Source organism: Anomaloglossus baeobatrachus, chromosome 11 (genome assembly GCF_048569485.1).
Source record: "Anomaloglossus baeobatrachus isolate aAnoBae1 chromosome 11, aAnoBae1.hap1, whole genome shotgun sequence".
In the NCBI taxonomy this organism is placed as follows: Eukaryota; Metazoa; Chordata; class Amphibia; order Anura; family Aromobatidae; genus Anomaloglossus; species Anomaloglossus baeobatrachus.
In genome coordinates, this window is record NC_134363.1 from 171,173,097 (window position 1) to 171,198,702 (window position 25,606).

Below are 25,606 nucleotides of genomic sequence, written 5' to 3' on the forward strand. Positions count from 1 at the left end.
TCATCCGTCTTATCATTGGTCCAGTGGGCGGTCCTATCATTGGTCCAGTGGGCGGTCCTATCATTGGTCCAGTGGGGGGTCCTATCATTGGTCCAGTGGGCGGTCCTATCATTGGTCCAGTGGGCGGTCCTATAATTTGTTCAGTGGGTGGTCCTATTATTGGTCCAGTGGGCGGTCCTATCATTGGTCCAGTGGGCAGTCCTATCATTGGTTCAGTGGGAAGTCCTATCATTGGTTCAGTGGGTGGTCCTATCATGGTTACAGTGGTCGGTCCTATCATGGTTACAGTGGTCGGTCCTATCATTGATCCACTGGGTGGTCTTATCATTGGTCCAGTGGTCGGTCCTAGCATTGGTCCAGTGGTCAGTCCTAGCATTGGTCCAGGGGTTTGTCCTAGCATTGGTCTAGTGGGCAGTCCTATCATGGTTCTAGTGGTCGGTCCTGTCATTGGTCCAGTGGTCGGGCCTAGCATTTGTCCAGTGTTCGGTCATATCATTGGTCCAGTGGGTGGTCCTATCTTTGGTCCAGTAGGTGGTCTTATCATTGGTCCAGTGGGGGGTCCTATCATTGGTCCAGTGGGCGATCCTATCATTGTTCCAGTGGGCGGTCCTATAATTTGTTCAGTGGGCGGTCCTATCATTGGTCCAGTGGGCGGTCCTATCATTGGTCCAGTGGGCGATCCTATCATTGGTCCAGTGGTCAGTCCTATCATTGTTCCAGTGGGCAGTGCTATCATTGTTCCAGTGGTTAGTCCTATCATTGGTCCAGTAAACGGTCCTATCATTGGTCCAGTAAATGGTCCTATCATTGGTCGAATGGGCGGTCCTATGATTGTTCCAATGGACAGTCCTATCATTAGTCCAGTGGGTGGTTCTATTCGTGCAGTGGTGGTCCTATCATTGGTCCAGTGGTTAGTCCTATCATTGGTCCAGTGAGCAGTCCTATCATTGGTCGAATGGGCGGTTCTATGATTGTTCCAATGGACAGTCCTATCATTAGTCCAGTGGGTGGTTTTATTCGTGCAGTGGTAGTCCTATCATTGGTCCAGTGGTTAGTCCTATCATTGGTCCAGTGAGCAGTCCTATCATTGGTCGAATGGGCGGTCCTATGATTGGTCCAATGGATAGTCCTAGCATTGGTCCAGTGGGTGAGCCTATCATTTTTCCAGTGGTCAGTCCTATCATTGGTGCTTTGGGCGGTCCTATCATTGGTCCAGTGGTTGGTCCTGTCATTGGTCCTGTGGGTGGTCCTATCATTTTTACAGTGGTCAGGCCTATCATTGGTCAAGTGGGCGATCCTATCATTTCTCCAGTGGTCGGTCCAGTAGTCAGTCCTATCATTAGTCCAGTGGGCGGTCCTATGATTAGTCCAATGGGTGGTCCTATCATTGGTCCAGTGGGTGGTCCTGCCATTGGTTGTTTTTTTTATAAATGTGAACACACATGTCGCTGTCAATCACTGATGTTACCGCCCACTGGACCAAAAATTAAAAAAACACCAGAATATTAAATGATGAAAACACAAGTTACAATGAGTTGATTCTAACAAAACAATGCATCAGCCTCCCCCGCTCTATCACACGGTGCGTGCAGATTGCACTGCATTGTCCTGGTCACACCTTCCCTTTAAGACAAACGCATTAGGAATTCAGCCAGAAAATGTCACAAATTTGGAGATAAATCTGCATCATCAGAAGTATGGATTTCACTTTCTGGCTTTGGATTTACTCCAATTATCTTTTTTTTTTTTTGCTTTATAATGACCTGAGCTATAAAATGCTATTTTTTTATTTATTTATTTATTTTTAAACTTGTCTTATCAGCTGCTGATGATTTAAAAAGAAAAAATAATAAAAAAAATAAATAATAAAATACTGTATGTTGGCAAAAAATAAAAAATAATTGCTCTAACAACGTCCATTCCGTAATACGTTGATCACCCCAGCACAAAATATTAGGGAGGGCGAAATGGCACATCGTGTCATCGCATGGGTATAAGTTTAAAGTGTGCCACTGGAAAAAATGCTTTCTTAGACCAAATGAGGCTGGTGTACTTACTATGAAACTCCATATCAGAATAGCTGTAATATCCTAGTAATAAAAGAAGCATTTTATGAGTCCATGTAAATAATGAGATGCTCTAAGTGTAATTACCCTCCGCTCAATCAGCCTGATAGCTGCAGCTTGTACTGAGCAATATAAGATCGCAGCAGGGAGGAGGCACACTGAGGAGCATGCCTGTGGAGAGTCAGCAGCGGGGTGGAGGGACACTGAGGAGCATGCCTGTGGAGAGTCAGCAGCAGGGTGGAGGGATCCTGAGGAACTGTCAGTTACGCTGAGTAGACAGAGATTCAGCTGTGGAGAAGGACATAGCTGTCAGTCAGGCTAAGTGGGAGGAAATTCAGTTACAGCAGGTAGGAGGTACACTGAGGTATTGTTACTCATGCTCAGTAGGAGGAAATTTAGCAGCAGCTGGGAGGGGGACAGAAAAGGGCTGTCAAGCAGGTTAGGTGTATGGAGTTTTAGCTGCAAGAAATAGGAGGGAAGCTGAGGAGCTGTCGGTCAGGCTAGATAGCTGTAAATTCAGCAGCAGGGAGGAGGGACAGTGAGGAGCTGTCAGTCAGGCCAGATGAGTGGAGAATTGGCAGCAGGGAGGAAGCACACTGAGGAGCTGTGTCAGGCTAGATAGGTGGAGATTCAGCAGCAGGGAGGAAGGACACTGAGGAACTGTGTCAGGCTAGATAGATGGAGATTCAGCAACAGGGAGGAAGGACAATGAGGACCTGTGTTAGACTAGATAGGTTTAGATTCAGCAGCAGGGAGGAAGGACACTGAGGAACTGTCAGTCAGGCCAGATAAGTGTAGATTCGGCAGCAGGGAGGAAGCACACTGAGGAGCTGTCAGTCAGGCTAGATAGATGGAGATTCAGCAGCAGGGAGGAAGGACAATGAGGAACTGTCAGTCAGGCCAGATAAGTGTAGATTCGGCAGCAGGGAGGAAGCACACTGAGGAGCTGTCAGTCAGGCTAGATAGGTGGAGATTCAGCAACAGGGAGGAAGGACAATGAGGACCTGTGTCAGGCTATATAGATGGAGATTCAGCAGCAGAGAGGAAGGACACTGAGGAACTGTCAGTCAGGCCAGATAAGTGTAGATTCGGCAGCAGGGAGGAAGGACAATGAGGAGCTGTGTCAGGCTAGATAGGTGGAGATTCAGCAGCAGGGAGGAAGCACACTGAGGAGCTGTGTCAGGCTAGATAGGTAAAGATTCAGCAGCAGGGAGGAAGGACACTGAGGAACTGTGTCAGGCTAGATAGGTGTAGACTCACCAACAAGGAGGAAGGACACTGAGGAACTGTCAGTCAGGCCAGGTAAGTGTAGATTTGGCAGCAGGGAGAAAGCACACTGAGGAGCTGTCAGTCAGGCTAGATAGATGGAGATTAAGCAGCACGGAGAAAGCACACTGAGGAGCTGTCAGTCAGGCTAGATAGATGGAGATTAAGCAGCAGGGAGGAAGGACACTGAGGAGCTGTCAGTCAGGCTAGATGGATGGAGATTCAGCAGCAGGAAAGAGGCACACTTAGTAGTTTTCAATTAAGCTGGGTGGGCCAAGCTTCAACAGCAGCAGAGAAGAGACACACTGAGGGGCTGTCAAGCAGACTAGATGGGTTGAGATTCAGCAGCAGGGAGGAGGGACACTGAGGAGCTGTCATTCAGACTGGGTGGGCCAAGCGTCTGCAAGAGCAGGGAGGAGAGACACTGACGAGCTGTCAAGCAGACTAAATGAGTAGAGATGCAGCAGCAGGGAGGAGGAACACTGAGGACGTATCAGTCAAGCTGGGTGGGCGAAGCTTCTGCAATAGTAGGGAGGAGAGACACTGAGGAGCTGTCACGCAGACTAAATGAGTGGAGATTCAGCAGCAGCAGTGAGGGGGGACAGTGAGGAGCTGTCATTCAATCTAGTTGGACTGAGTTTCAGCAGCAGTAGAGAGGAGATACACTGTGAAGGATGACAGGCTAGGTGGGAAGAAGCTGGGATTACATTTTCATAAAGGAGTATGCAGCCATTCTGTTATAAGTAATCAGAGAAAGTACATCAGCCTCATCAGGTCTTAAAGAATAACTGTATAGATTGAATAATGTAAACCTTTTGTTTAGGGAAGTCTGGTGATAGAATTGCTTTAAGGGACAGATGATATTGTCACTTAGCGTCAAAGCTAGAAATGGATTCAGCGGGAAGAAGTTAAGGTGCTTGGCTTATAATTCCTTCCCTGACCGATCTCATTAGGTCAGTCCCTCTCATCTAATATACACACTATTATATTCCTTTTTTGGGTGGCAGTGGGTCTTGTTATCTATGTTACCATTATATTTTATCTTCCTTCTTTCTAGTAATGTAAAGAACACCGAATATGTTTTTTTTGCACTCTTTCAGGAGCTTAAAGAGTTAAAAAAATCTGGGTACTGATATGAGACAGATGGCGTGCCAAGTAGTTATGGAAACCATAGCAAATAGCAGCTGGCGTACTCATCGTTGTCCGTACCAGTGCTGGGTATAGGAAACAACTGATCATTTATCATATGTGACACCAAATTAATTAATATGTAGCAATTATGTAAACAAATGAGGATGATGAGAATATTCATAGGTTTTACATTAAGGGTGGATTCAGACGTCCGTATAAATCGGACCACAATGCACCGACTGGTAGGAGCTTGGAGCCAGTGCAGAATTAACTTGATTCAGATTGATATGTCACAGGTCACCTCCTCCCCCTCCCTGCACCATGACATCTGCACAGATCACAGGGCATGCCTAGAAAACTCTTCTACAGAAATCAGTGAGTCAGAGCCAGTCTATTGCTGTTTGTGGCTCTTGTATTCACGTGCAGGAAACATTAAAACAATCAGAAACTACAAAAATAAGTCACTAGGTAGTCTTAAAGGGTTTTTTCCATTTTCATAGATGGACATTGATGGATAGAGCTTGTAAAAATAAGCACTTTTGCAATTTACTGCTTATTAAAATTTGTAGTCGTTCTTGAGTTATTACCACTTTTCTTTTGTTTACAGCTCGTTGCCATGGAGACCAGAGAGCTGTAAACAAAAGAAAAACGTTAATATCTCAACAACGGTCGTAAATTTTAATGAGCAGTAAATTGCAAACTTGCTTGTATTTACGTGCTCTATCCAAAAGTATCCATAAATGAAAATGGGAAATATCCCTTTAAATATTAGAAAAAAATATATATGTGATACTGTGTAATTTAAGTTGGATTACATCTTTGCATTGGGTTGTACAAAACTTCTGTGTGTATTATTGATTGACTCTCTCGATTTGTGTTTATAGGTCTAGGACGTACCGGGATGTCCGAAGAGGAGTGTATGTTCCGTATACTCAGGGGAAATGGGAGGGCGAACTGGGTACAGATTTGGTTACAATCCCACACGGTCCCAATGTCACGGTCACAGCAAACATTGCAGCCATAACTGACTCCGACAAGTTCTTCATCAATGGCTCCAACTGGGAGGGAATTCTAGGACTTGCCTATGCCGAGATTGCCCGGGTGAGTACAGACAAAAAAAACCACACAAACACAAAAAATTCTATTTTGTTCAAATTTAAATTGGAAAACCACATTGACCTTCATATGGCCCCGATATGGGGCCCAAAAGTGCTGCAAAGAGTGAAACGTGGATTCCAATCCGAAAAACAAAGCGAGTAACTCTTCATCAGTTCACACTATTACATGTCAGAAAAGTCAGAATGGATGTAACGCTCACACCTGGTGTAGTAGCAGAGAGCGGGATTAGTGGTTCCGTGGGTCCTGGGGGGACCCGAGCTTACCCCATAGTGGGAGGGGCTTAAATAAGCGCCCACCGTGTGGCATATGTCAGGTACCACTCCCAGGGCAGGGACACCCAGGACATGAGACGGACTCAGGAATAGATGGGTACAGGCGGGATGACTGAGGCAGGCTGGACACAAAGGTATGGACAGGAATAGTGGGTACGGCGGGGGCACACAGGTATCGAAATGCAGGTATTGGAGACATACAGAGGGGTAACGGAACCTGACAACTAGCTAGCAGCCTAGTATATTGACTAACTCAATGTGTTGCCCAGGCACCTCCCCTAATGGGAGGATGCCTTAAATACACTATGCCTCTCAGCCATAGGCTGAGAAGCATTTCCTGGAAATAGCCCTTTAAGAGGAAGGCCAGTGTGACTTGCGCGTCTTAAGTGCACTCCCGGGAACCCTGTGCATGTACAGGGCCAGGGAGAGGAAGGAGGCAGCACCACACGTGGATGGCCGAGGGAGGACGCGAGTAAGTCGGTGTCTCTGCAGAGACGCCGGTGCTTCAATGGACTTTGGAGATTTTATTATATTGCAAATTTGCTATGAAGGAGAGAGTTTAAAGTTTAAGTGTTAAAAAAAAATAAAAATATTTACCAACTGGACCCCAACTGTTCTTCTGCACTGCTGCCCATGTCTTGCGCCAGTCTCTTCACGACGAATAACATTACATGAACTCTGCAGCTAATCACAGATTGGCTGCAGCAGTGAGCTAGGGAATAGATTTTGGCAGAGGGCACCACGGGCATGCGGAGAAATGTCTGGAGTCCGGTAGGTGAGTGTCTTTATTTTTTCATATTTTAAGTGAACGGTGTGTTCATTTCTAAAGGTAAAAAAAAATAATAAAAAAAAAGTCATATTAAAATCTAGCGCAAAGTCTCTATGCAGAATATGTTTTATAGTATGAAGTATTCCTGGTCAGCTCGTATCTCGTTTCTTCCAGCCTGATGACTCCCTAGAACCGTTTTTTGACTCTCTTGTGAAGCAGACCCGGGTCCCCAATGTGTTCTCCCTGCAGTTGTGTGGGACAGGATACCCCATCAAGGAGGGGAACACGTCGGCCTCAGTGGGAGGGAGCATGGTGAGTGTGATGATGATATTCCCATGAGACGTTACTGGTTTCTAGTGATGTCCATTGAGGATGGCTGTTGTGGTCATTGCCCGTTATGTTATTCTTATTTTTTATACTTTTCTTTTCCAGGTCATTGGTGGGATTGATCCATCGCTGTTTGTAGGTAATATATGGTACACACCTATCAGGAAGGAATGGTACTACGAGGTCATCATTGTAAAGATTGAGATCAATGGACAGGATCTGATGATGGACTGTAAAGAGGTGATCATCGTGGAGGGAAGGGAGGGGGTCATTATTGGGCATAGTGCCACCCTGGTCCACACCTGTAGTCCCTGACTGGAGCCCTGTGAACCTCATCCTACCTGCCGCCATCCCCGGCGTCTCTTCTGAGTACTACGTCTGGTGCGATGCCATGAGTTTGTCACTCCAGACAGAAGAAGTGATTGTGATCCCAGCAGGTAGGAGGTCCAGTGGACATGCCTGTAGGCTTGGCTGCCGCACAGGAGCCCTGTGAACCTCAGCCTACCTGCTGCCATCCCCGATGTGTCTTCTGATTACTAGGTCTGGTGCGATGTCATAAGATCGTCACTCCAGACAGAAGAAGCAATCTATGATCCCAGCAGGTAGGAGGTCCAGTGGACATGCCTGTAGTCCTTGATTGTTGAGCAGGAGCCCTGTGAACCTCATCTTACCTGCCGCCATCCTTAGCGTCTCTTCTGATTACTAGGTCTGGTGTGATCTCAAAAGTTCATCACTCCAGACAGAAGACGCGACTGTGATCCCAGTAGGTAGGAGGTCCAGTGGACATGCCTGTAGTACTTGATTATTGAGCAGGAGCCCTGTGAACCTCATCCTACCTGCCTCTATCCCCGGCGTCTCCTCTGATTACTAGTTCTGGTGCGATGTCATGAGTTTGTCACCCCAGACAGAAGAAGTGACTGTGATCCCAGCAGGTAGGAGGTCCAGTGGACATGCCTGTAGGCTTGGCTGCCGAACAGGAGCCCTGTGAACCTCATCCTACCTGCCTCTATCCCCGGCGTCTCCTCTGATTACTAGTTCTGGTGCGATGTCATGAGTTTGTCACCCCAGACAGAAGAAGTGACTGTGATCCCAGCAGGTAGGAGGTCCAGTGGACATGCCTGTAGGCTTGGCTGCCGAACAGGAGCTCTGTGAACCTCATCCTACCTGCCGCCATCCCCAGCGTCTCTTCTGATTACTAGGTCGGATGCAATGCCATGAGTTTGTCACTCCAGACAGAAGAAGCATCTGTGATCCCAGCAGGTAGGAGGTTCACAGAGCTCTGGTCATTCTGGGCATGAATAATTTAATGTAAAATTTTATAAAAATGCAACTTTTATTTAATATGCAAATGAGGCCGCACCCTTGGCGTCACCTATGTGTTAGTGCACCCTCATGCCCTACTATTTGCATAATAAAGCTGGCACCTTATAATGATTGACGTGTCTCTAAAGCGAATGCTTTATCACATCATTCTGCGTAACTTACACTGGATGACACTGCTGCACTCCATGTCGGTGCGGATAATAACTTGCACTGGACAATTCCTTTAAGATCATAGATCCATATGCAATATACAGTCTCATCAGTCGAGCAGGAGGAGCTGATCAGATTGACATTAAAATATTAAATCTACCTTATTTATTAATTTTAATCCTTGTTATTTTTACTACTGTAGCCCACTGGGCGGTCACTGTCTAGAGTTCAGTGGGCGGTCACTGTCTAGAGTTCAGTGGGCGGTCACTGGCTAGAGTCCAGTGGGCGGTCACTGACTAGAGTCCAGTGGGCGGTCACTGACTAGAGTCCAGTGGGCGGTCAGTGACTAGAGTCCAGTGGGCGTTCACTGACTAGAGTCCAGTGGGCGGTCCCTGACTAGAGTCCAGTGGGCGGTCCCTGACTAGAGTCCAGTGGGCGGTCACTGTCTAGAGTCCAGTGGGCGGTCACTGTCTAGAGTCCAGTGGGAGGTCACTGACTAGAGTCCAGTGGGCGGTCACTGATTAGGTCCGCCCACTGGACTACTCAGCATCGATTAAGCAGATATTTCAATGAATAAATTACAAGATATACTGATTCTTTTCCCACAAACCTATATATCAATCTGCTCAGCTCCTCCCGCGCTATGACACGCTGTTCACAGATAGGAGTGCACAGGTTCCCTTTAAAAAAATATTTATCCAGGAAGGATCTGTTTTGTTTTGTTTTCGTGGTCGCCTAATTCTGTATTTTCTATTTTCTCAGTACAACTATGATAAGAGCATCGTCGACAGTGGAACCACAAACCTTCGCCTGCCAAAGAGAGTGTTTGATGAAGCCGTAAAAGCGATTAAAGCTGCTTCCTCGGTGAGTGAGAGACACGGATACGATAAATGGAGCCGGAACAAAGAGGAGTCGTCTGTTCTCCCTGCGTACGGGATCCACCTACATACACACCATTCCTATTAATCTAGAGGACATCAAAGAATATTGTATCACTCGTTCTTCTTTTGATATTAGAGGAAGGGAGAGTTTTTTGTTTACTTCCAAAGACAAAATCTGTCCAGAGCGAATACTTCTCGCAGCTGCGAGTTTGTTACAGTTGAATTTAGTGTAGGCAACAAAATACATCATAAGATCCGATTCCTTTCATGTCTAGAGGGTTCGTTACAATGTATTAAGCCAAAAACGATATTTCTCACTTATCGACAAGGGATCCACTTCTGGATTCCTGATGGATCATGGCCATGTGTGCTCACTCATTGTCCATGTCTGCGGAAGTAATGGAGATAGAGGAGTCCCCGATCTCCATGAAGGTGTAGACAATGCTGTCATACCTGGATTTTTAGGTTTATTTTGAGGTTAGGGTTTGGGGGATACTGGTTTTCATTGAAGAGACCCATGTAGGTTATGGAGAAGCACTGATGGCTAGAGATGTGAAAATTGATTTTTCATGGTGCTAGTGCATCAGCCACGTCAGTACTCCATGTCTGCCGAATGAGAACGTTACGACCGGCCTCCTACTCCCGGCATCTCTTCTGATTGAATGACCCAATTTATTGTCATGCATTCATCCCTCCCCATCAATGACGTCACACTCACTGGCGGTGGCAGGCACAGATTACTGACATGGCCCCAGCAGGCGGTTCATAGGGCTTCCATCTGGCGGCCACAGATTACCCATTTGGCCCAAGAAGGTAGGAGGCGGTTCACAGGGCTCCCGTCTGGTGACCACAGATTACACATTTGGCCCTAGCAGGTAGGAGGCGGTTCACAGGGCTCCCATCTGGTGACCACAGATTACTGACTTGGCCCTAACAGGTAGGAAGTAGATCACAGGGGTCCCATCTGGCGACCACAAATTACTGACATGGCCCTAGCAGGTAGGATGTAGTTCACAGGGGTCCCATCTGGTGGCCACAGATTACTGACTTGACCCTAGCAAGTAGGAAGTGGTTTACAGGGCTCCCATGTGGTGACCACAGATAACTGTCGTGGCCCTCGCAAGTAGGACGTAGTTCACAGGGGTCCCGTCTGGCGACCACAGATTACCCACGTGGCCCCAGCAGGGAGGAGGTGGTTCACAGTGGTCCCGTCTGGTGGTCACAGATTAACGACTTGACCATAGCAAGTAGGAAGTGGTTCACAGGGCTCCCGTGTGACGGCTACAGATTACCCACGTGGCCCAGCAGGTAGGAGGTGGTTCACATGGGTTCCAAATTCCCGTCTGGTGGCCACAGATTACTGACTTGGCCCTATCAGGCAGGAGGTGGTTCATAGGGCTCCCATCTGGTGGCCACAGATTAAACTTGTGGCCCCAGCAGGTGGTTCACAGGGGTCCCATCTCTCAGCCACAGTTTACTGACGTGGCCCCAGCAGGTAGGAGGCAGTTCACAGGGTTCCCATCTGGCGGCCTCAGATTATCGACGTGAACCCCAGCATGTACAAAGCGATTTACAGGGCTCCTGTCTGGTGGTCACAGATTGCCAATGTGGCCCTTGAACAGGATCCTGCAAATTTATTTTTTCTAACTTATCTTTCCCCTGGAAGTAAGAATACTTTTGGTTTCTTTTGGTACAGCTCTTGACAAGAGTATTGGTTCTCATAAAAGAGGTCTAGGTGGAGTATGGCAGCTTAATAGAGTGAGGCAAAATGTTTCACAAGACCAAGGTCTTGTGGCCATATCGGAACTCCGTTGCCATCGGACCAGAGCCCTGTGGACCTGCTCAATATCTCCAGCGCTTCTTCTGATTAATGAGCCACCGCTAAAGGCCCCGTTACACGCAACGACATATCTAATGAGATATCGTTGGGGGTCACGGAATTCGTGACACACCTCCCACATCGTTAACAACGTCGTTGCGTGTGACACTTACGAACGACTGCTAACGATCTCACTTACCTCAAATATCGTTGATCGTTGACACGTTGTTCATTTTCCAAATATCGTTGAACTTCTGGGACGCAGGTTGTTTGTCGTTCCTGAGGCAGCACACATCGCTACATGTGACACCCCGGGAACGACTAACAACAGCATTCCTGCGTCCTCCGGCAACGAGGTGGGAGTGTCGATAATGCGGCTGCTCTCCGCCCCTCCGCTTCTATTGGTGGCCTGCTGTGTGACGTCGCTGTGACGCCGCACGAACCACCCCCTTAGAAAAGAGGTTGTTCACCGGCCACAGCGACGTTGTTACTAAGGTATGTGCATGTGACGCGTACTACCGATATTGTCTGCCACGGGCAGAAATTTGCCCATGACGCACAAATGACGGGGGCGGGTGCGATCGCTAGCGATGTCGCTGCGTGTAAAGCAGCCTTTAGTCATGTCTTGTTGTGATATCACAGCTGCCTGATAATCAGAACGGGCTGTGGAGAAGTGGCAAATAGTAGAAAGTTCGAAGGTCTCTGATTTGTCGGCGATGGCCTACCAACATGGCTGAAGGACCAGGGAGGATCCTGGGAATCGTTACAACGTTCTTATTGGCAATACTACATAGGAATAAAAAGGATAGATCAATATTAGATCAAAGGAGGTCTGACACCCCCAACAATTAAGTAAATGGGAGGGGGCGTCTAGTACCATTCATGGTCACTAAACAAGGTACATTGCTGTGCTGGTGCACCGCGGCATCTTCAAGCAGCCGATTGTGGTGGTGCTGGAAGTCAGACTCCCGTCCGCTCATCCAAACAGGTCATCAATGATAACGTTCCAGAGAACCCCTTTAAAAGGCATTATATACTGTACACACAATGTATTTATCTATATTCCTTTAATACTTTTCCGTCGCAGACAGAGAAATTCCCGGATGGCTTCTGGCTGGGAGAGCAGCTGGTGTGCTGGCAGGAAGGCACGACACCGTGGAATATCTTCCCTGAAATCTCCCTGTATCTGATGGGCGAAGCTACCAATGAGTCTTTTCGCATCACCATCTTGCCGCAGGTTAGTTTCCTATATATAACTTTACATGAAGCCATCGCGTATTGTCACCGAGGGGCCAACATAAGAGATACTGGAGCTCCGCAAAATCCTGTCTGCTTTCTACTTGTAGCCAAAATTGTATAATTTAAATAGGAACGTGTCCAGTTTATACACTCATATTATTCCCGCTTTTCCCGAGTGTTCCGTTTTTTGTTTTTTTAAAATACGATATACGGTTCCAGTGATATGGGCCTTTTTATTTAGTGCACTTTTTTTGCCAATTGGGTGTGGCTCGCAGGATCCTCTGGGGCGTGTCTTTAAGCTGCAATAATACCATTGGTGAAATAAAAAAGCCCATATTTCTGACACCATTAGTTGGATTTTGACAAAACGAAAACCAGACTACTCCGGGGAGCAGCAGGAATAAAATATGAGCCAAAAACTGGATATTCGATCTTAAGAACTTTGTGATACATCAGTTTGTTTTTTCTCTCCGCAGCAATACCTGCGCCCTGTGGAGGACATCGCTACGTCTCAGGATGACTGCTATAAGTTTGCGGTATCCCAGTCTTCCACAGGCACAGTGATGGGAGCCGTCATCATGGAGGGCTTTTATGTTGTTTTTGACCGTGCACGTAAGCGCATAGGATTTGCAGTCAGCACATGTCACGGTGAGTTACAGACACTTTACACACACGTCTCCCTCAACCCTGGGGGACGTCTTACTTTTCCTGAATCAGCACCGCTCCAGTCCATAGGCCGTCGTACCTGGCATTGCAACTGTAGAAGAAGAAGGAAAATCCGGCGCATGTGGAGTATAACGATCGCCACTCAGGATAAATTTCCAGCTCTTTTATTCACGTGCAGTGGTAAAAATATAAAGCATGATTCATGCACAGCTTCCAAAATGTAGTAAAAAATATGACAGTTGCTGTAAGTTTTTATTTGTGCTCCCCCTAATGTCTGACAGTGGCAACAGTCATTGTACAGGAGGAGGAGAAGGTGTGCTGTGATATCACCTATTAATCGTGGATTCTTTATGATCTATAGTGATAACTAGACACATTATCCACCATTCACAATAGATGATTTCAAAGCTCACCTCCTCCTCCTCCTGTACAGTGACAGATAATACCTCTATATACAGTAGATAACACAGAATCCACCATTCACAATAGGTAATGTCAGAGCTCACCTCCTTCTCCTACTGTACAATAACGGCTAACACCTTTATATACAGTAGATAACACAGGATCCACCATTCACAATATCACAGCTGACACCCTCCTCCTCCTGTACAATGACTGACAACACCTCTATATACAGTAGATAACACTGGATTCACCATTCACAATAGGTAATGTTACAGCTCACCTCCTTCTCCTCCTGTACAATAACGGCTAACACCTTTATATACAGTAGATAACACAGGATCCACCATTCACAATATCACAGCTGACACCCTCCTCCTCCTGTACAACTGACAACACCTCTATATACAGTAGATAACACTAGATTCATTATTCACAATAAGTGATGTCACAGCTCACCTCCTCCTCCTTCTGTACAACAACCTTTCCAATGAGATGTTACACAAATAAAACCTAATATGGAGCGCATGCCTTCATTTTCTAGATCTACACAGTCCAGAATGTCGGCGCTTCCAAAAAATACACGTATTTAAGTGAAAAATAAAAAAAGATGGATAACCCCTTTGAGGCTCATTGTCTACCATGGTTATAAACAAAAGGTTCTGCGGCTCAGTTCCTATGAATGTTCCACCATATTGTGTCTTAATGTCTTCCAGTTCATGACTATTCCCGCAAGGCTTCGGTGGACGGTCCATTTTACGCATCAGACTTGGAAGATTGCGGCTATAACACTCCCCAGTTGGACGAGTCGGCGTTGATGACGACAGCCTACGTCATGGCGGGGGTCTGCGCCCTCTTCATGCTCCCCCTCTGTTTGATGCTGTTCCAGTGGCGCTGCTTCCGCTGCCTAAGACGATCGCAAGATGATTTTGCTGATGACATTTCCTTGCTGAAATAAGAAATTACATCTCCACCAGTCACAGGCGGCCGCCTCCCCGGCAGCAGGAGGAGAGCGTGGACTGTGCAGCGGGGTCTCGGTATGAAAAAGCCATTGATCCTGTGCAGGCGATGTCTACCAGAGAAGCCCGGACATGAAACAACCAAATGACGGATTATTTTGCAGCTTTACAATACAGCCTCTCACTTGTGATTAAGCAAAAAAAAAAATGCATCTTCTTATGTAACAGTGCTGAATATGATTAGGACAGAGGGCGCTAATATTAACACAAAGCCATATTAATGACTAACCGAAACTGCGTCCCCTGTTCTTCATGCTAAATGCTAATTCACGAGGGCCTTGGTTTACTGGTGACATCCTAAAATGATTACATGAAAGGCAAAGGAAGTCACAAAAAAAGTGGTGAGAGCAAATGGCAAAACATGGAGGCGGCAAAAAGGCTCCAAATATGCACCAGCCCCACAGTGAGGCAAGGTGGTGGCACACCCTAATAAATGGTGCATGGCACTGAGTGCCGGAAGGTTAGGTATCCCTCTCCAGTCCACAAGGGCTACATTAGGGACCAAATGTTTTCTAGACAGATAACCTCACTAATCCAATATGCCCAAGGTATTATTAAGAATATTAGATTCCTCCACCTGTATTGCAAATTTGCAGAAACTACAGCAAATGAAAAAGAAAAAAAAAAAGATAGGGACAATTTTTTTTTTTTAACTTGAATGCATATTTTGGCTACAAAGCATTTTTGCAAAATAGTTAATTAAAGGGAATCTGTCAGTAGGTTTCTGCAATGTAATCTGCATACAGCATGTTGCAAGAGTTAAAACAGAGAATTCAGCCCTGCGCCTGTTATCTCACAGTCTTATTTTTGTTTATCTGCAATGTTACTTTAAGCCTCTTATCTTTAGTATTAGTATTAGTAGGTCTCAGCAGCACATGGTTTAAGCCTCTTTTCTTTACTATTATTGGGTCTCAGCAGCACATGGTTTAAGCCTCTTATCTTTACTATTAGTGGGTCTCAGCAGCACCTTCTTCTCTTTACTATTATTGGGTCTCAGCAACACATGGTTTAAGCCTCTTATCTTTACTATTAGTGGGTCTCAGCAGCACCTTCTTCTCTTTACTATTTGGTCTCAGCAACACATGGTTTAAGCCTCTTATCTTTACTATTAGTGGGTCTCAGCAGCACCTTCTTCTCTTTACTATTATTTGGTCTCAGCAACACATGGTTTAAGCCTCTTATCTTTACTATTAGTGGGTCTCAGCAGCACATGGTTTAAGTCTCTTATCTTTACTATTAGGGTGGAAACACATCTATGCGAGTAAAATCGGTCCGACTGGGCTGAAAATTACTCGGCTGATTTTAGTTCACGTTAGGTGCGAGTGCAACGCAAGTGCGATGCTTTTTGCTCGCGTGTGTGTCGCGTTTGCAATGCTAGTTTCATGCAACATCTTAATTATATAAAAGCTATTACACATGTGTCATTTAATTAACCTATGGGAATGTGATGTCACATTCATCTGTTGAATATTTAATGAGCGAAGTTACTGCCACACTCGCAAATGTGAACGCTGGTGCGCGTGTGTGATCCTAGTTTTAATCCCCTTCCATAGGAAATCATTGAGACAAATGGTGCGAGAAACTCGCAAAAAAGCAGCATGCTGCGATTTTTTTCTCGGTCCGATTTGGACTGAGAAAAAAAAAAATCGCAGATGAGAGCTGAATCATTGACTAACATGCGTCCGATTCCAATGCGAGTTTTTCTCGCATTGCTCTACTGCGAGAAACTCGCAAGTGAGAAGCAGCCCTTAATGGGTCTCAGCAGCCAGATTTCCAATCCCACTCCACCCCCTTGTGTGTAGCAGCTTCTGTCTATGGAAATGTAGACTGAAAGCCTGTTGTGGGCGTGGGCAGCTCTTCCAGCACTGCTACATGCAAAATCTCAAAACTTTCACTGTGTCAGAACGGGTGCACACAGTAATCTAAGTGACATATCGTTGAACTCAGGGCCTCTTTGCCTACATTATGCTGCGCTCAAAAGAGGATGCAAAAAGCTGCTGACAGATTCCCTTTAACAAAAAAACTAGGAGCGTTTTGCTTCTACAGCCTCTATGTATCACTGTACATAGGCTGCAGAATAAGGTACCAGTGACCAGTCCTCCTATTCATAACTGAGCTTAGAAGATCATTCAGGAGAAGAAAGGTAAGAGGTCACACACCCCGCCATCCAAATGAGCTCATTGATGGATTCTGAAGCATTCTATGTACGGTGATAGAGGCTGTAGAAAAAAAAAGTGTTCAAAATATTTATTAAAATACTATTACAAAATTATTTTTAGCCAAATATGCATGCATTAAAAAAAAACCAAAACACTCCTCTACTTGGATTACAGCTCTAAAGCTCAGACTGACTACATGTCAGACTCGTAGTCAGGTCAGGATTTTCAGCTGTAACAGCATTATATGTCCGTATGATCCTGACTACGTCCGGCTCGTACACAGGTCGGGATTTTCAGCTGCAACAGCATTATATGGCCGTATGATACTGACTACGTCCGACTCGTACTCATGTCAGGATTTTCAGCTGTAACAGCATTATATGGCCGTACATGTCAGACTCATAATCAGGTCAGGATTTTCAACTGTAACAGCATTATATGTCCGTATGGACTCGTAGTCAGGTCAGGATTTTCAGCTGTAACAGCATTATACGTCCATATGATGTTGTCAGGTTGGTTTGGGTGAGATGTCCATGTTTAATATGGGCATTACACAGATGTAAAACTGATGTAAATGGAAAATCGTAAGGAAAAATATTTAAAAAGGACCGGATATATCCTCTGTCATGTCTAAGGCTGAGTTCACATGTCCAGTAACCATCAGTTAGAACGGATCCGTTAACGCATTACTATGTAGCCATTTTTTTTTCTTGCATTTGTAAAGGATCCGTTTTTTTTTTCTTCCGTTACAAATGGAAGATACTGTAAATAGTGATCCGTTAACAGATCCGTTCTCCATAGATTCCAATGTTAAAAAAAAAACGGATCCGGCAGAAATCAGCTATTTAACAGTGGATAAAAAAGAAAAGTGTTTGCAGAACTATTTTGCCAATGGATCTCTAACGGATTACTGGACATGTGAACTCAGTCTTAGTCGGTACTTTCCCGCTAATATCCTCTAGCATTTTTAATAGATTTCTGTGTTCTGTTGATCCTCTGTTATTTCTCCTGAAAATATATTAATACATCATCTATTTGGAGTTTCGATTGCTCAGGTCAAAACAGCCTGTCAGCACTCGTATTTTCAGGAGAAATAACAAAAAGGAACAAGCCAAAGTTCTAAAATATATAATAAAATTAAAATAAAAGCTCTGGAATTTATACACCGTGTGCAGAATAATTAGGCAAGTTGTATTTTAGAGGATTTTTTTTATTATTGATCAACAACTATGTTCTCAATCACCCCAAAAGACTGATAAATATCAAAGCTTAATATTTTTGGCAGTTGGAGGGGTTTTTTTTTTTTAGATTTGGCTATCTTAGGAGGATATCTGTTTGTGCAGGTAACTATTACTGTGCAGAATTATTAGGCGACTTAATAAAAACCAAATATATTCCCCTCTCACTTGTTTATTTTCATCAGGTAAACCAATATAACTGCACAAAATTTAGAAATAAACATTTCTGACATCCAAAAACAAAACCCCCAAAAAATGAGTGCCCAATATCGCCCCCTTTCTTTCTGATGACACTCAGCAGCCGACCATCCATAGATTCTGTCATTGCTTGATCTGTTTACGATCAACATTGCGTGCAGCAGCCACCACAGCCTCCAGACACCACAGCCTCCAGACACCACAGCCTCCAGACACCACAGCCTCCAGACACCACAGCCTCCAGACACTGCTCCCAGAGGTGGACTGTTTTCCCTCCCTGTAGATCTCACATTTTATGAGGGACCACAGGTTCTCTATGGGGTTCAGATCAGGTGAACAAGGGGGCCATGTCATTATTATTTCATCTTTTAGACCTTTACTGGCCAGCCACGCTGTGGAGCAGTTGGATGCATGTGATAGAGCATTGTCCTGCATGAAAATCATGTTTTCCTTGAACGATACCGACTTCTTCCTGTACCACTGCTTGAAGAAGTTGTCGTCCAGAAGCTGGCAGTAGGTCTGGGAGTTGAGCTTCACTCCATCCTCAACCCGAAAAGGTCCCACAAGTTGATCTTTGATGATCCCAGCCCATACCAGTGCCCACCTCCACCTTGCTGGCGTCTGAGTCGGAGTGGAGCTCTCTACCCTTTACTGATCCAGCCTTTGGCCCATCCATCCGGCCCATCAAGAGTCACTCTCATTTCATCAGTCCATAAAACCTTCAACAAATCAGTCTTAAGATATTTCTTTGCCCAGTCTTGACGTTTTATCTTATGTTTCTTGGTCAGAGGTGGTGGTTTCTTTGTCGCTCCTTATTGGGAGACCCAGACAATTGGGTGTATAGCTATGCCTCCGGAGGCCACACAAAGTATTACACTAAAAGTGTAAAGCCCCTCCCCTTCAGCCTATACACCCCCCGTGCTGCCACGGGCTCATCAGTTTTTATGCTTTGTGCGAAGGAGGTCAGACATGCACGCATAGCTCCACAGCTTAGTCAGCAGCAGCTGCTGACTATGTCGGATGGAAGAAAAGAGGGCCCATAACAGGGCCCCCAGCATGCTCCCTTCTCACCCCACTCTTGTCGGCGGTGTTGTTAAGGTTGAGGTATCCATTGCGGGTACGGAGGCTGGAGCCCACATGCTGCTTTCCTTCCCCATCCCTCAATTAGGGCTCTGGGTGAAGTGGGATCCTTTCGGTCTCCAGGCACAGGAGACCGTGCTCCATCCACAGCTCCTGAGGACCATGCTGGATAGGAGCCGAGTATCGTTCAGGGACATGGCCCTGCTACTTTGAGGTACTCTGTGTCCCCGTGGGGACCGCGCACAGCAACACTCCAGCATTGCTGGGTGTGCTAGTGCACCGGGGACAACAGCGCTGACTGCGTTTGTGCCATTACACACTTCAGCGTCGCTGAGTGTGTTCGTGTAGGGGGACTGCCGCGCTGACCGCCGCTGCCATGGTTATCACTGCGGCGCGGCTGGGACTGTTAGTGCGCTGGGGACTTCCGCGCCGACCGCGCTTATACACCGCATCCTCGGTCGGTGGCAGGCTCTCCCGCTTTTGCGACACCTGGCTGCCACAAGTAAAAGACCGTTGGGTGAGAGACATTTTGTCTCACGGTTACAGGATAGAGTTCAGCTCTCGTCCTCCGACTCGATTCTTCAGAACATCTCCGCCTCCCGAGCGAGCCGAGGCTCTTCTGCAGGCGGTGGGCATTCTGAAGGCAGAAGGAGTGGTGGTCCCGGTTCCTCTTCAGCAACAGGGTCACGGTTTCTACTCCAACCTGTTTGTGGTTCCAAAGAAGGACGGGTCCTTCCGTCCTGTTTTGGACCTAAAACTGCTCAACAAACACGTAAGGACCAGGCGGTTCCGGATGGAATCCCTCCGCTCCGTCATCGCCTCAATGTCCCAAGGAGATTTCCTAGCATCGATCGATATCAAGGATGCTTATCTCCACGTACCAATTGCTCCAGAGCATCAGAGCTTCTTGCGCTTCGCCATAGGAGACGAACACCTTCAGTTCGCGGCACTGCCGTTCGGCCTGGCGACAGCCCCAAGGGTTTTCACCAAGGTCATGGCTACAGTAGTTGCGGTCCTCCACTCTCAGGGTCACTCAGTGATACCTTACTTAGACGATCTGCTGGTCAAGGCACCCTCTCAAGAGGCATGCCAACACAGCCTCAACGTTACTCTGGAGATTCTCCAGAGTTTCGGGTGGATCATCAATTTTCCAAAGTCAAATCTGACACCGGTCCAATCGCTGACATATCTTGGCATAGAGTTTCATACTCTTCCAGCGATAGTGAAGCTTCCGCTGGACAAACAGCGTTCACTACAGACAGGGGTGCAATCTCTCCTTCAAGGTCGGTCACACCCCTTGAGGCGCCTCATGCACTTCCTGGGGAAGATGGTGGCAGCAATGGAAGCAGTCCCTTTCGCGCAGTTTCACCTGCGTCCACTTCAATGGGACATCCTACGCAAGTGGGACAGGATGCCGACGTCCCTAGACAGGAACGTCTCCCTCTCTCAGGCAACCAAAGCTACCCTTCGGTGGTGGCTTCTTCCCACCTCATTATCGAAGGGGAAATCCTTCCTACCCCCATCCTGGGCGGTGGTCACGACGGACGCGAGTCTGTCAGGGTGGGGAGCAGTTTTTCTCCACCACAGGGCTCAGGGTACGTGGACTCAGCAAGAGTCCTCACTTCAGATCAATGTTCTGGAGATCAGGGCAGTGTATCTTGCCCTAAAAGCGTTCCAGCAGTGGCTGGAAGGCAAGCAGATCCGAATTCAGTCGGACAACTCCACAGCGGTGGCTTACATCAACCACCAAGGTGGGACACGCAGTCGGCAAGCCTTCCAGGAAGTCCGGCGGATTCTGCTGTGGGTGGAAGCCACAGCATCCACCATATCCGCAGTTCACATCGCGGGCGTAGAAAACTGGGAAGCAGACTTTCTCAGTCGCCAGGGCATGGACGCAGGGGAATGGTCCCTTCACCCGGACGTGTTTCAGGAGATCTGTTGCCGCTGGGGGATGCCGGACGTCGACCTAATGGCGTCACGGCACAACAACAAGCTCCCAACATTCATGGCTCGATCTCAAGATCACAGAGCTCTGGCGGCAGACGCCTTAGTTCAGGATTGGTCGCAGTTTCGGCTTCCTTATGTGTTTCCTCCTCTGGCACTGTTGCCCAGAGTGTTACGCAAGATAAGGGCCGACTGCCGCCGCGTCATCCTCGTCGCTCCAGACTGGCCGAGGAGGTCGTGGTACCCGGATCTGTGGCATCTCACGGTCGGCCAACCGTGGGCACTGCCAGACCGACCAGATTTGCTGTCTCAAGGGCCGTTTTTCCATCTGAATTCTGCGGCCCTCAACCTGACTGTGTGGCCATTGAGTCCTGGATCCTAGCGTCTTCAGGATTATCTCAAGAGGTCATTGCCACTATGAGACAGGCTAGGAAACCAACGTCCGCCAAGATCTACCACAGGACGTGGAAAATATTCCTGTCGTGGTGCTCTGCTCAGGGGTTTTCTCCCTGGCCATTTGCCTTGCCCACTTTTCTGTCCTTTCATCTCAATCAGGACATCTCCTTACCCTCGTTTTGTCCTCATCCAGTTCACCAATGTGAAAAGGATTTGCACTTGTTAGATCTGGTGAGAGCAATCAGACTCTACATTTCTCGTACGGCGCCCCTGCGCCGCTCGGATGCACTCTTTGTCCTTGTCGCTGGCCAGCGTAAAGGGACACAAGCTTCCAAGTCAACCCTGGCTCGGTGGATCAAGGAACCAATCCTCGAAGCTTACCGTTCCTCGGGGCTTCCGGTTCCCTCAGGACTGAAGGCCCATTCTACCAGGGCCGTGGGAGCGTCCTGGGCCTTGCGACACCAGGCTACGGCTCAGCAGGTGTGTCAGGCAGCTACCTGGTCGAGCCTGCACACTTTCACGAAACACTATCAGGTGCATACCTATGCTTCGGCAGATGCCAGCCTAGGTAGGCGAGTCCTTCAGGCGGCAGTTGCCCACCTGTAGGACGGAGCCGTTACGGCTCTATTATGAGGTATTATTTACCCACCCAGGGACTGCTTTTGGACGTCCCAATTGTCTGGGTCTCCCAATAAGGAGCGACAAAGAAGAAGGGAATTTTGTTTACTTACCGTAAATTCCTTTTCTTCTAGCTCCAATTGGGAGACCCAGCACCCGCCCCTGTTTTTGTATACACATGTTGTTCATGTTAAATGGTTTCAGTTCTCCGATATTCCTTCGGATTGAATTTACTTTAAACCAGTTTATAATTTTTTCCTCCTTCGGGCTTTTGCACCAAAACTGATGAGCCCGTGGCAGCACGGGGGGTGTATAGGCTGAAGGGGAGGGGCTTTACACTTTTAGTGTAATACTTTGTGTGGCCTCCGGAGGCATAGCTATACACCCAATTGTCTGGGTCTCCCAATTGGAGCTAGAAGAAAAGGAATTTACGGTAAGTAAACAAAATTCCCTTCTTTTCAGCCTTCCTTACCTTGGCCATGTCCCTGAGTATGGCACACCTTGTGCTTTTTGATGCTCCAGTAACGTTGCAGCTCTGAAATATGGCCAAACTGGTGGCAAAAGGCATCTTGCAACTTCACCCTTGATTTTCCTCAATTCATAGGCAGTTATTTTGCGCTTTTTTTTGCCCAACACGCTTCTTGCGACCCTGTTGGCTATTTGCCATGAAACGCTTGATTGTTCGGTGCTCACGCTTCAAAAGTTTGGCAATTTCAAGCCTGCTGCATCCCTTTGCAAGACAGCTCACAATATGGACTTTTCAGAGCCTGTCAAATCTCTCTTCTGACCCATTTTGCCAAAGGAACGGAAGTTGCCTAATAATTAAGCACCCCTTATATAGGGTGTTGATGTCATTACACCGCACCCCTCCTCATTACAGAGATGCTCATCACCTGATTTACTTAATTGGTAGTTGGCTCTGAGACTATACAGCTTGGAGTAGGACGACATGTATAACAAGTATCATGTGATCAAAATACTCATTTGCCTAATAATTCTGCACACAGTGTCGTTTGCAAGAAATACTAAAATGTTACCAAAATATATGATATTGAAAATTAATCAATAGCATATTGCTGACGTCCAACACTCCTATAATCAGCTGATGTTTTTGGGTTGGTCAGACTCCCAGACAACAGGTGACCTATCTAAAAAGATAAGTCATCAATATTGTAGCCCTGGAAATTGCTTTTATAATTTCAAGTTCTGTTTTGTTTTTTTCAGTAAAGGATATCCCCTCCATTAGCGGATTTTTTTTTCAAAATGTCAACATTTTTATTATTTTATTATTTAATTGCATGTTTTTTTGGGGATAAAAATATTTTTTAGACTTTACACAATTTAGCAGTTTTGCTCCTATAGGGTTATTTGTTTTTCAGCACGTTGCTGGCTGCAGAATGAATTTACTGATAACCTATCAGTGAGCTCGTTCTGTCCCTTTCCGAACTCTTCTGTGCCGATTTATGACGACATACCACATTAAAGATAAGCTGAACATTGATGTGGTTATAAATTAACTGTGAGGCACCCAGGAAGAGATATATAAGAGAGTTACAAACTCTAGGTTACAAGCTCACTAATGGATTCTCAGTTGGCTCATTTTATGGAGAGAAATAAGTCAAACGATGCAACATTTTTCATACAACTCAATTGCAAAAAATATTTTTTTAGCCCAAAATACACACATTTAAGCAAAAAGAAAGGTCCTCGAAGGTCTCCTTTAATCTGTGGGTTCTCTTTTGGAATTTGAGGACCTGTATACAATGTTATACTGGAAGATGAACATTCCGGGTCGTAAGGATCCAAAAGACAAGGGGTGTAAGGGAGAAGAGGGGGGGGGGGTAAATAGGAAAAAAAAGTGTCTTAATCTAACTGTAACAATCATTACCAGTAATTGTGATATCTCTGCTACTAAAACAATCAATAACAATCACAGCCATCTACTATTTCCTTTTTTGGATTAATCTTTTTTTGTGTAACAATTACATATTTTTGGTGTTAACAGTAAATAGGATTTCGCAAACACAAGAAAAAGAAGGATTTTTGTGTACTCACCGTAAAATCTCTTTCTCTGAGTCTTCATTGGGGGACACAGGACCATGGGTGTATGCTGCTGTGACTAGGAGGCTGACACTAAGTGAACATAAAAAGAGTTCGCTCCTCCCTGGCAGTGTACACCCTGAGCCGGAGGCGGTACTATGCCAGTTTTGTGTAAAAGCAGTAGTAGGAGAGCCTTGAACAACCATAACTAAACAATGTAATACAAGAGAAAAAATGTGTGTTGAAAAAAACACAGTGCCTTATGGGCACGTAAATATACAGTAGCCGGATGAAAACAAAGGTGACCCGTAAACAACATCGGGAAAACATCCGGTAAAGGAAGACCTCACAATCCAAGCAGGGTGGGTGCTGTGTCCCCCAATGAAGACTCAGAGAAAGAGATTTTACGGTGAGTACACAAAAATCCTTCTTTCTCTTTCGCCTTCATTGGGGGACACAGGACCATGAGACGTCCAAAAGCAGTCCCTGGGTGGGTACATAAGCCGTCCTACAGAACCAAAGCAAACAACAAATTCTGTGGGAACGCTCTGTACAAATGTTTACTACCTTTTTAGAGGTGTGCGACAGCCGTCTGCAACACCTTTCTCCCAAGGCAGGCATCTGCTGATGCCTGGGTGTGGACCCTGTAAAACCTGGTGAAGGTGTGAAGACTGGACCACGTTGCGGCTTTGCAGACTTGCTCGGCTGAAGCCTGGTGTCTGATTGCCCAAGACGCCCCAACTGCCCGGGTGGAATGGGCTCTTACTCCCCTCGGAGGGGACTTGTCCCTGATTCGGTAGGACTCCGCAATGGCTGATCTGATCCATCTGGCAATGGTAGCCTTGGACGCCGGCATACCCTTCTTGGAACCAGCAGGCAGGACGAACAAGTTGTCTGATTTGCGGAAATGCGCAGTTCTCGAGACGTAAGTCCTGAGCGCTCGTACTAAGTCCAGAGTGTGTAGTGACCTTTCCAAGGAGTGAGTGGGTGCCGGGCAAAAAGATGGAAGCACGATCTCCTCATTCAGGTGAAAAGGAGACACCACCTTCGGCAGGAACTCCGGAGACGGGCGCAGGACAACCTTGTCCTGGTGAAAAACCATAAAAGGTGAGCGGCACGACAGAGCTGCCAGTTCGGACGTTCTCCTGATTGAAGTGACCGCCACCAAAAAAAACACTTTCCAGGATAAGTGTGAGAATGAAGATTCTCTGAGTGGTTCAAATGGAGCCAGTTGGAGGGATCCTAAAACCAGATTAAGATCCCATGGTTCTAGCGGAGCCCGATAGGGCGGATTCAGATGAGCGACTCCTTGGATGAACGTCTTGACCTGCGGACGTGATGCTAGGTTTCTTTGGAAAAGAACAGACAAAGCCGAAACCTGCCCCTTGATGGTTGCCAGCGAGAGACCCGCTTGCAACCCTGCCTGAAGGAACGCTAGAAGCGTCGGTAGTGAAAGAACTAGTGGGGAGAGATTGCCGTTGACC

At 46.6% G+C, this 25,606-nt stretch overlaps 1 protein-coding gene across 2 annotated transcripts in view; it reads left to right on the forward strand.

Moving 5' to 3' along the window:
* The window catches only part of BACE1 (beta-secretase 1), a 41,252-nt gene extending 23,241 nt beyond the window's left edge, over nucleotides 1-18,011 (forward strand). Inside the window, exons 3-10 of one of the 2 annotated variants that reach the window (XR_012727550.1) lie at nucleotides 5,348-5,564; nucleotides 6,798-6,935; nucleotides 7,056-7,190; nucleotides 9,186-9,287; nucleotides 12,211-12,360; nucleotides 12,839-13,010; nucleotides 14,147-16,823; nucleotides 17,071-18,011. Coding sequence is in view for 1 of the 2 variants with exons in the window: in XM_075328382.1 (XP_075184497.1) it covers nucleotides 5,348-5,564; nucleotides 6,798-6,935; nucleotides 7,056-7,190; nucleotides 9,186-9,287; nucleotides 12,211-12,360; nucleotides 12,839-13,010; nucleotides 14,147-14,388 (1,156 nt within the window). In the remaining variant the exon portion in view is untranslated. Of the gene's footprint in view, nucleotides 1-5,347; nucleotides 5,565-6,797; nucleotides 6,936-7,055; nucleotides 7,191-9,185; nucleotides 9,288-12,210; nucleotides 12,361-12,838; nucleotides 13,011-14,146 lie in introns of both variants that reach the window. The other variant, XM_075328382.1, reaches the window with a different exon arrangement.
* The last annotated feature ends 7,595 nt before the right edge of the window (nucleotides 18,012-25,606 follow it).